Genomic DNA, 11,109 nt, shown 5'->3' on the forward strand with positions numbered 1-11,109 from the left:
AAAACCCCCCAAGACTCTCCCCGTCCCCAGCCCAGTCCCCAGTGGGGCTGTCTCTTCATCACGGACGAATTAGCTGCCTTTCTTTTAAAGGCAAAGGTAGTAGACATGAAGCATGAGAAACAGGCGAGACAGGAGGAAGAACTTCCCGCCCCAGCACGGGGCGCCGCAGTGCTTCACAGTGTCCCGCGGGCCTGGGCCTGGGTTGGCACGGCCCCCCTTACTGTCTGTGACACTCGGGGGAGGGCACCCTCGAGGCTCACGTTCTGCCCCCCGGCTTCCTCCTCCGCCCGGTCTCTCGCCCTGTGCGCCACTGTGCCACCCGCATGGGGCTCCCTGTCCCTGTGCCCCGAGATGGGAATGGCGTGTGGCCGCCAAGCTGCAGGGGCACGGCAGCGGCCAGGGTCCCCCGCGATCCCTCAGCCCGTCTCCTCCCCCTCTCTGCAGTCCAGGCTACCATGGGCTCCGTGGGCAGCCAGCGCCTCAAGGAGCCCAGCGTGGCGGGCACACCGGAAAGGAGTGTGGTGATGAGCTTCAGCTTCGACAGCTGCCGGCCGGAGGAGGAGGGGACGGCGGGGACGACTCAGGGCCAGGGCGTCCCGGGTTTCACGGACTCTGGTAAGTTGGGGGAGGGTGGCAAGCTGGGATGGGCAGCGAGAACCCTCGCAGAGCCTTGGCGGGGGCGGTTCCTTAGCACGGGGCATGGCGTCCATCAGGAGGGGTCTGCCGTGGGGACGATCAAGCTGATGTCTTTGTCGCTTTGGTCACCTTCGCTGGCCTCCCTTCAATGGAGATGGGCAAGGGCCCGAAGGGAGGACCGAGGTGTGAAAACTTGATTTTCGTCCTGGCTGTGTGACCTTGCACAAGGGCCTAAACCTCTCTGAGTGTCGGTTCTCTCACCTTGAGAAAATGGGCCAGTTACCTCTGCAACCAGACTTGCTGGGTAGAGGGCCGCGTGCGGGGCTGATGCTGGACAGGTTCGGGTTCAGCTCCTTTCCTCTGGCAGCTTGGGCACCTTGGGCAAGTTACCGTTGTCTGGGCTTTGGTTATGTCTTCTATGAAAGGGGAATGGTCCAGGAGCCATGTTCAGTGTAGCCCCAGAACATGGCTTAGGGCTGTCCCTGTGCTTATTTGGGGGCGGCTCTAGTTTATGCTGGCATAGTTCTAGGCTCGGGAATCGGGGCTTGTTCTCTGGTTCCTGCCCCTCTCTGCACGTGGGAAGCAGAGGTCCTGCTGGCCAAGCCCTGAAGCGGGTTGCTCCCCAGTGCCTCGGCAGAGCCAGCTCTGGGCCCGTCCCCAAGGTGCCAGATGTCCCCTGGCCTGGCATGGCACTAGATTACCAGTGGCCTTGGCCCTGGCAGCTGGTCTATGGGACCACAGAAGCGGATGGTGGCCATGGCAGTGGTGGTTTTAACTATAGTGGCCTTGGTGACAATCACTGGGTCACTCAGGGTTCAGTTAAGAAATGGAGCCAGTAGGAGAGACATGGACAGTAGACAGAGTTGTATGAATGATCCAGGTGTAGATATATGTACCTGCGTATGGGTTTATTTCAGAACAAAAGCAACTACAGTGGAGCTTGGCCAAGTGGCCTGATGTCCATAAAGCAACTGCTTCAGGAAACCCCAGGGGCCTGAGCTATTTTGGGTCTCAGCTCTGTGAAGACCTGAATGTCTTGCCTGATTAGGCCAGGCCCACCCAGGGGCAATTTCCTTGTGATTAACTTAGAGTCCACTGAGGAGGGACTTTAATCCACAAAATCCCTTCCCAGCAGCAGCTCATTCAGCATCGGATTGAACAACAACGGATTAGTTCAGCCTGCCAAGTGAACCCATTAAACTGACCCATCACAGTCCACCCCTTGCCCGGCTTGGCTCCCAAACACAGCTCTGTAACCATACTTAATCTCCAAATAAGGACACTTGACAGAGTCATACCGTTGCCCAAAGCAACACAGCTAAGCCCTCTACCACCCAAAATACGCCGATGCTTTCCCCGGAGGACGCAAAGCCCGGTGTGCCTCGTTTCCGTCTCTCACTTAACAGCCCATGATTCAAATACTGAGATTTAATACAAGCACATCCTCTGTTAGCCCGTCAAGTGATGAAGTGGACAAAACCCTGGCTTTGGGTGAATACGCAGACACAGACAGATGTATTCCTATCGAGGTCAGGGAGGTCACGTGGCCATGGCTGGGGTTTATAACCGCCTTTCCCCACTGCCCAGTCCGTACCCTTTGCCACAAGCACCTCAGCCGGTAATGCTTCTTGGCCCAGTGGGGTGACCCAGACCTTCATTTCTAAAGGTTACAGTCGGATTGTTCTGTGTTCTGTTGACTTCAGCCCCAGGGAGTGGAAGTCATAAGAGGTGCTGTGAGGAGCCTCTTGCTTTGCAGGCGTGCTCCTGTTCTGTTCCATCCCTGACCTCCCCTTCGTAGTCAGGACGAACCGCCCCAGCCAGGACGCCGGACCTTTTCTCTGCCTGTGGCCGGTGCTCTGCCTTTGGCTTCCTGGTCAACGGCACCGGCGTGTCTCCACGCAGAAGTGTTTCTCCCTTGGGAACCTGGACCCTGCCTTGGGGCCTGCAGCCTCGGTGCACAGGGGTGGGAGGCGGCCACGTTGCTAGCAGGTCTCTGAAGGTTCTCGAGGGCGGTCCCGTTCCCGCGTCCCTGTGTGCGCTCCCTGGACACCCGAGTGCTGATGGGAGGACTCCGCCCATGAAAGCACAGACAGCATCCTGGGGTGTCTCACCGTGGCTGAGTCTTCCAACGGCCCTTCTGCCGCATTGGTGATGGCCGTGGGGGGTTGCCGGGACAGCTCTGACAGTGAAGGGGGGCGGGGTAGCCACAAGCCGGTGGATAGGGCGGCCATGACCGTGGTGGTTATAGGGATGGCGGTGCTACTGTAGACTCTGGTCCTGGCACAGTGGCCGGGGCTTCGAGGGGTCCGTCCCCCTCTTACCAGCTGCCTCTGGCTTCAGCGGTCGATGAGCCGGTGCCCGACGACGGCTACCATGCCATCTACTTCGCGATGCTGCTGGCCGGCGTGGGCTTCCTGCTCCCCTACAATAGCTTCATCACCGACGTGGACTACCTGCACCACAAGTACCCAGGTGGGTCCCCCGCGCCCCGCCCTGCCCCAGCCACGGGCCGGCCGCCACCCTCCCAAAACTCTGCTTGGGGAGCCTGTGTCACCGAGTGACTCGGGGCAGCCACTCCCCGTCTCTGGGCTGTCAGCCACTTTCGGGCACCTGGCGAGGAGGGGTGCGGAGAGCGGGGCTCCCCCTGAGCACCTGCTGCCGGCTGCCCCTCCCCCCACAGGGACCTCGATCGTGTTCGACATGAGCCTCACCTACATCCTGGTGGCTCTGGCGGCCGTGCTCCTGAACAACGTGCTGGTGGAGAGACTGAGCCTGCACACGAGGATCACTGCGGGTAGGCTGCCCGCACACTTGGCCGGCCGCTCCCCTCCCCAGGGTCCCAGAGACTCAGTCTCCCCGTGTGTGAAGTGGACACGCCTCCTAGGAACGTTACAGGGGTCAGCATGTGAAAATAGGGGCCAGGCTTTTGTGTACCCCAACACCATGCCATGGGGGCCCTGCCTGCTCTTCCCCGATCCTTATCCTCTTCGTGGCAACATCCAGCATCAAGGCCCGGCTCCAATGGTGCCTCCTCCAGGAAGCCTTCCAGGCACTTGTAAAATGTCCTCAGCCCCCTCAGTATTAAGAAAGGCAGACAGAGAGGGCACTTCTGAGTGGGCTCTGCAGGAAGTGTGGGACGAGGGGAGACCCCAGCCCAGTGCCCACCGCCCACCTCTCTGGCCTCTCCCCCCTAGGCTACCTCTTGGCCTTGGGCCCCCTCCTCTTTATCAGCATCTGTGACGTCTGGCTACAGCTCTTCTCTCATGACCAGGCTTACGCCATCAACCTGGCCGCTGTGGGCACCGTGGCCTTAGGCTGCACAGGTAGGAACCTGGGCCGGGGTACGGGCAGGGCTGGGGGGTGGGGAGTGGTGCTTCCAAGTACCCTGCACTTCCAGAATCATCCTGACTTGCCACCGTGCCATGGGGTTTCGCTTGGACAGTGGCTTTCTAGCTTATCTTTTTAAGTTTTTATTTTAAAACTCTTTCAAGCCTACGGAAAGTTTGCAAAATCCCCATAGACCTTTCACGTCAGCTTGCCTGTGGCTGACGTCTTGTCACGCAGGCTTTCTCTCTGTCCCCTGTCACACCCATAGATACGTATACGTTTCACCCCTGAATACATATACATATGAAATCATCTGTGTTTTCACCTTGCACCATGTGGGAGTTGCCTAGATACTAACGGTCGAGGGTGTATTTTCTAGAAGGTAGGATGTTTCTTCCATTGCCATGTTATAGCAGCCCGAGTTGGGAAGCGTGACATTGCACAGCGCTGTTCTCTGTGACCGGTGTCCGTGCATCACCTGTTGCCTTGGTAGCACCCTTTATAAGCGTTCTGTTTCTGACCCAGGATCTGATCCGGGATCACGCCGTGTTCACGGTCACGTCTTTAATCCCTTTTAATCCCACATGGTCCTCGGCCACCTTCTTTGATGGCGGTGACGCTCGGAAAGGTCCTGGCCCGTTGCCTTGTATCCCTTCCACACTCTTCGAGCAGAAAGAAATATGTTGCATGCTATGAGCCAGTGGAAGAATTTGGGTGACTGTGTAGTGTTTTTCAGTGAAGTCAGGGCTCCGGGAAACAGTGTCCTCAGGTCCGTTTCGTTCTGTTCTGTTTTGTTGAAAAGCAGATGCCTGGAAAGAACAGGTGATCCTAGTTTTCCTAGTTTGAGCTTTCCGGTCTGTCCATGTACACCACGGATTCGCTAACCTGTAGGGTCTCTGAGCCCAGGCGTCTTAACCCCCAAGATGCCGCTGAATTTCTAGAAGCTTTGTTGGTTAGCATGAGAACAGGGAGGCCATGGCAACGCCAATCTCCATGGCTTCCTAGAACAAGACTTATTTCTGGCTCTGGCTGCGTGTCCCAACATGTGGATGGAGGCGAGGCTCCACATGATCGCTGGGAGCCGGGCCACTGTGGTCCCCGTCTGTCACATGGGGCCTCTTCGGTCACTGCCGCTAGGGGAAGGAAAATGCAGAAGTCCACGGGAGCTTTTCTCTGCCTCGGCCAAATGTGACGCGTGTTGTTTCTGCTCGTGGATCGTTGGCCAGAACTAGTCATGCAGCCGGCCCGTGGCCCCTGGCACGCGCTGTTTGGTGGGCGGGGTGGGTGGAGCCCATCTCTGTGCCTATAGGTGATGGTGGCGTCTCACGATTGCTTCTCTTTTTCTCCCCCCAAGTGCAGCAATCCAGCTTCTACGGGTACACGGGGATGCTGCCCAAGAGATACACCCAGGGCGTGATGACCGGGGAGAGTGAGTATCTGCAGCCCCCCCCAGGAGGAACCCCCAGTGAGGGGCTGAGCTCCGAGCAGGGGATGGGGACCACCATGTCCCCCTGCCTGGCGGGTGGGGGCAGGGACTCCAGGCAGGAAGGGAACAACTGTGACATGTGCACCTCTGTACCGGGGTGCGTACCTTTGTGATGGGAGACGTGCGATCTGCTCCGAGCGGGGCGGGGTCTAGAGGGGCTCGGCGTGCTGGGGCAGCTGGGTGTTCCGTGTGTCTGTGTGCGCGTGTATGCGGGGACGGTGGGGGGTTGGTGAGCCTGTCCAGACTACGCTGTTTTCTGAGCCCCAGACCCATGCACTGAGCCCTGCCCGGCACCCCACTCGGCTTCTCAGACTCACTGTCCCAAGCCCCCCTCTTCAGTCCACCTGCCCCTGCTCAGCAAATGACACCCCCAAACCCGAAGCCTACCCAGCACCCTTAGACTTGCCCTCCAGGCTGATCCCTGCACTCCAGCCCAGGGCAGGGTGGCCGTTCCCCTCTGGCCCTGCCACCCCCACCCACGTATCAGGGCCCCTTTGCAGCACCTCCCTCCAGATGTTCTCAGGCTCTTTCTGTGTGGGGCGGGGCCAGGGCCCACAGTGCGGTCCAGGCAGAAAGCTGTCTTTGGGGTACTCTGCCCCCCCCTACCATGTGGGGAGGTTGCTCAGATGCCCCCAGGACTCCAAGCCTTAGGTCTGTGGAATTTGGTTCCAGGAAGGCCCGGGGCAGGCGGATCACTTCTGTGTGTTTTGTCACGGAGGTGAGCGCGGCGGCTGTCGAGGGGTGATTTGGGGTGGCTTGGGCGCCCAGGAACCCCACTCCCTGGGAGCAGCCCACAGTGGTCATGGCCTGCTTCTGCCAGACGCTGCCTCATGGCTCACCGTCACACCCCACACCCACATCCTGCCTGCCAAGATCCCACTGCCCTCCCTCGTGATCTTGAGACCACACCCACACCTGTCAGCTCCTGGCACGTGAACAAGGACCACTCATGCCAGCCCCTGCTGGGGCAGCTCCCCCCGAGCCTCTGCCTGCCCCCCAATCCTGCTGGGGGCTCCCCCTACCTTTGCCTACCCCCCATCCTGCTGGGGGCTCCCCTCTAGCCTCTGCCTGCTTCCCTATCCTGCATAGATGTTGGCATTTTTATGCGACTTATTTACAGCACAACCCCCCCCATTGAGTGTTGAGGAGGTAGGACCCCTTTCCCCCTTGCCCTACTGTGTCCCCAGGGCTGGATGGTGCCAGGTACACAGCAGGTGCTGTATAAATGCTCTTGGGGTGTGTATATGGGCAGGTCACAGTGCCAGGGAAGAGTCGTCTGAGCAGGCGCATTCTGTGAACAGCTCCCTGCGTGTCTGGGGCCTGGGCCTGTGCCTGGGCTGGGGCAGGTGCTGGGCTGTGGCCGGCCAGGGATGGGGCCAGGTCGGGGCAGGGGGGCTTTAAGTGGACTTTGGGACCCAGGGCCAGCGCGCATGCTCCCCACCCAGGCACGGCGGGCGTGATGGCGTCCCTCAGCCGCATCCTCACCAAGCTGCTGCTGCCGGACGAGCGGGCCAGCACGCTCATCTTCTTCCTGGTGTCCGCGGGCCTGGAGCTGCTCTGCTTCCTGCTGCACCTGCTGGTGCGGCGCAGCCGGTTCGTGCTCTACCACACGGCGCGGCCCCGCGACAGCCGCCCGGGCCGCAGAGCCGGCTACCGCGTGCACCACGACGTCGCCGCGGGGGACATCCACTTCGTGAGTGTGCTGGGCGCTGCCGTCGCCAGGTCCCGCCAGGCCCCCTGAGGCCAGGCTGGGGTCTCGGACTCCTTCCCGCGGCCCTCCTCCCATCTGCGGACCCGAGTCCCGGCGGGCACGAGCTGTGCGGAGCCTTCCTGCGGGGTGGGGCGCCCTCTGGTGGTGGCAGGGCTGCATGGCCCCGGAGAGCCCACGGTGGGCGCCCATAGGAGGGCGCCAGGAGGGTCGCTCAGGGGGGTTTGGGGGGGCAGCATCCCTGCTGGGGGGGGCCCTCTCCACGGTGTCCTCAGCAGTGAAGTCCTTGCAGACGGGGGGAGGGGCTGCAAGGTGTCCCAGTGCTGGCACAAACGGGGCCCCTCAGTGGCCAGGGAGGTTCCCTGAGAAGTGGCCTCTGGTCTGAAACCTGACCTGTGTTGGGGGTAGCTGTGAAGATCCACAGGAAAGGCATTGGGGGCCGAGGGAAAAGCCAGGGCAGATACTTGGGGGGCTGGAGACCCCTCAACTCCCATAGCCCACCGGGCTCCGTCCTCCCTCCAGGAGCACCAAGGCCCAGGCCTGGTCAATGGCGGGTCCCCCAAGGACAGCCCGGCCCACGAGGTGACCGGCGGGGGCGCCTACACGCGCTTCGACATGCCTCAGCCCAGAGTGACACGGAGCTGGCCCTCCTTCCAAGGTGGGGGCAGGGGATGGGGTGTTGGGGCTGGCCTCTGGACGTTGCCGGGGGCGCCCCCTGACCCCTGGCCCCCCGCCCACAGCCCTGCTGCTGCACCGCTACGCTGTGGCCCGCGCCATCTGGGCCGACATGCTCTCCATCGCCGTGACCTACTTCATCACGCTGTGCCTATTCCCGGGGCTCGAGTCTGAGGTTCGCCACTGTGTCCTGGGCGAGTGGCTGCCCATCCTCATCATGGCCGTGTTTAACCTCTCCGACTTCGTGGGCAAGGCAGGTTTGCAGCCCCTCCCGTGCCCCTGGGATAGGAGAGGGCACCGCGGGGTTGAGGTAGCAGAGCCTGGGGCCCTGTGGGGAGGGTCCTTGAGGAGGGGCAGGCCCTGAGCTGAGGACACCTGAGCTCCCGAGTGGGGAGGGGAGCAGCCAAGCTAAGACACCCCCAGACGGTGTACCCCACCCACCCCGCAGGTGGCCCCAGTGACCCTGCAGGGCAACAACACGCTGTCGGTACCCACAAAGGCTGGGGACGACCTCATTTTGTGTCTGCACTCTCTAGCTAAGGGACCTCCACAGACAGCACAGAAAGTACTACCAGGGAGCAGGTCCCAAGGGGCCAGGAAAACGTGGGCACAGCTCCCTGAACTACAAGCGAAGGGCAGGGTTAGAGGTCAGGTTTAGGGTAAGCTCAAGATTGTCATCTCCAGGGCAGGCCTGATGTGGGCCGCCTTCTGGTGAAGGAACATGAGGCTCAGAGAGGTAAAGCCCTTTGCCTGAGGTCACATGGCAGCACGGTCTGAAAAAGGAATCTGGTTCACGAGGGAGCAAGGCTGAGTTAGTGGGCTCGACCCCTACTCCGGCTACTTCCTGCTCCGCAAATTGTTGCAGGTGCACCAGACCCTCAGGGCCTCATTTCTCAGGCAGGGTCAGGAGCCTGGAGGTCTGCACCCTGGGAAGGTGCGAGGGACACGGATGGGGGGGATCCCATGCAGTGCTCAGACGGAAGCAGAGTGTAGCAAGGACTGTGCATTGCTGTAACAAGGGGTTTGATGGATTGAGGGGTCACAGCTGACAGAGAACAGGGACACACCCTGGGCTGGGAGCACCCAGGGACAGGGACCGGGTCTGGGGGCCACAGTAGGGAGGGGCAGTGGGCTCCGGAGAGACCGTGAATGTGCCCGGCTCCCCACAGATCCTGGCGGCTCTGCCTGTGGACTGGCGCGGCCCCCACCTGCTGGCCTGCTCCTGCCTGCGCGTGGCCTTTATTCCCCTCTTCATCCTGTGCGTCTACCCCAGCGGCGCACCCACCCTGCGCCACCCGGCCTGGCCCTGCGTCTTCTCTCTGCTCATGGGTGTCAGCAGCGGCTACTTTGGCAGCGTGCCCATGATCCTGGCGGCGGGCAAAGTGAGCCCCAAGCAGCGCGAGCTGGCAGGTAAGGCAGGGAAACAGAGGCCCACGGAAACCAAGGCCAGGTAGCCAACAGGTGCGTCGGGGTTCCAAGGTCAAGTCGAGCTCAGAGAGCTCAGAGGGGCGTAACGTGCATCAGTCACTTATTCCTTTGGGCATCGCACAACTACTCGAGTCCTGACTGTGTCGGGCCCGATTCCAGGCACCGGGGACCTGGGGCAGTGATCCCCATGCTCGTGGGGCTGACAGTCTCAAGGTGACGCGTTGACACGTGCAGCGTGTCGAGTGGTGGACAGAAGCATGACAGAGAAAAGCCATGAGGGGAAAAGGGATCGGGGGGCTGTCGGGCTGGCGAATTTAAAATGTAAGCGGGGCAGTCAGGGAAGGCCTCCTGGGGGAGGTGAGTTTTGAGCAAAGAGCTGGAGAAGTGGGGAGGGAGCCAGCCTTGGGGCAATGCAAGGGAACAGCCCAGCCCACGGTTGGAGGGAACAGCAGGGGTGGGGCGGGAGGGTAAGCTCATCCAGACCGTAGGGGACAGGGGCTCTGAGAGGTGCCGTGTCTTTGCAAGAAAGTGGCAGGTGTTGGATCGGTTTTGATGGTAGAGCCCACAGGGCTGGCTGGTGGATTGGGAGAGCAGACGTGACACAGGAATCGGGGGTCAAGAGGGAGTCCCCAGGCTGGGGCTGTTCCAAGATCGCCACCCACTGAGATGGAAGGGAAGGGGGGTTGAGGGCACGCGGGTCCTGCAGTGGTGTTCTGGGCACGGTGGTTCGAGAAGCCCTTAGACGTCCCGGCTTGTCCATGACAAGGAGGGATGTGGAGATGGTGGGGGGGGGGGCAGGAGACAAGTGAAGCAGCAGGGCCTGGGGACCCCGTGAATCCACTGGAGCCTAACGGTCCCCGGCGGGCCGCCTGCTCCACGCCCAAGGAGCCGCAGCACGGACTCCGGGCTGCCGGGCTGGTCCTCCGAGCGCCCTCCCCTGCCCGCCGCTTCAGGTCCGGTGTCGTCCGCAGGGAACACCATGACCGTGTCCTACATGACGGGGCTGACGCTGGGCTCGGCGGTGGCCTACTGTACCTACAGCCTCACCCGGGACACTCCCAGCAGCTGTCTCCGCCCGCCCGCCAACTTCTCCTTCCCCTCCGGCCTCTGAACCAGGCCTGGGCACCCCCACCCCCTCCCCGCACCACAGCCCCTGACCCGAGGCCCGAGGCCCCCTCCCACACCCCTGCCTACAGTGCCTGCGGGACCCCGGCCTCCTCCCGTGACAGTCACGCCCGTCACTCTGGCCCCAGGGTTCTGCTGAGCCATCGGCCACCCCAGGCCACCCAGCACTGTGCTCCCTGTTCTGTCTCACACCTGCCCTTCCCCCTGTGTGTGCAGTGACCCCTGGGGTCGCGGCCATCCCCGGCCTGGAGAGCAGACCACCCCACCTGTGGCCCCCCCGACCCCAGCCCTCCTTCACCAGGGAGCCCTCCTCATGGACAGAAGAGGTCCTCAAGGAGAGGGGCTCCCCACTCCCCCCCATTCCCAAACACTGGTTCTCCCAAGCAAAATCCATTTGCCACAAAGGAACAGTAGCCTTGGGTCCCAGTGGCCTCAGACCATGGTCTCCACTGGCCTCTCCACGACCACAGCTTCTGCACCGGTCTGGGTGCCCCCTCCCCCTGCTGCCGTGCACCCGGGCGCCCACCTGATGCCACCGGCCTGGCGGTCTGCACCTGCCTGGGGACCCCCACCGCGTCTCTGGCTGCTCCCCCTGTCTGCTACAAGGGACACACTCCGGCTGAAGTCATGGCCTGCTTGAGTCCTTGATCTCCATTCAGCGAGGCCCAAGGAGGGACGTGAGTCCCTGCGACGAGGGAGGGGTGTGGGGTCCCTGCCCAGCCAG

The 11,109-nt window shown here is 61.9% G+C and overlaps 1 protein-coding gene across 1 annotated transcript; it reads left to right on the forward strand.

Annotated features, from left to right (window-relative positions):
• The first annotated feature begins 415 nt into the window (after window positions 1-415).
• SLC29A4 (solute carrier family 29 member 4) lies at window positions 416-10,429 on the forward strand. Its single transcript, XM_044233442.1, has 10 exons — window positions 416-615; window positions 2,977-3,108; window positions 3,317-3,430; window positions 3,831-3,959; window positions 5,318-5,392; window positions 6,895-7,142; window positions 7,680-7,815; window positions 7,898-8,085; window positions 9,002-9,242; window positions 10,232-10,429. The coding sequence occupies exons 1-10, from the start codon at window positions 456-458 to the stop codon at window positions 10,369-10,371; spliced, it is 1,563 nt and encodes a 520-aa protein (XP_044089377.1). The 5' UTR covers window positions 416-455; the 3' UTR covers window positions 10,372-10,429.
• Window positions 10,430-11,109: the final 680 nt, after the last annotated feature.

This window comes from Neovison vison, chromosome 14 (assembly GCF_020171115.1).
Source record: "Neovison vison isolate M4711 chromosome 14, ASM_NN_V1, whole genome shotgun sequence".
In the NCBI taxonomy this organism is placed as follows: Eukaryota; Metazoa; Chordata; class Mammalia; order Carnivora; family Mustelidae; genus Neogale; species Neogale vison.

Coding starts and splice junctions, on each gene's coding strand:
- SLC29A4 (XM_044233442.1), top strand. CDS start 456: ATGGGCTCCGTGGGCAGCCAGCGCCTCAAGGAGCCCAGCGTGGCGGGC. Junction 616..2,976: donor CCCGGGTTTCACGGACTCTG/GTAAGTTGGGGG, acceptor CTCTGGCTTCAG/CGGTCGATGAGCCGGTGCCC. Junction 9,243..10,231: donor CAAGCAGCGCGAGCTGGCAG/GTAAGGCAGGGA, acceptor TGTCGTCCGCAG/GGAACACCATGACCGTGTCC.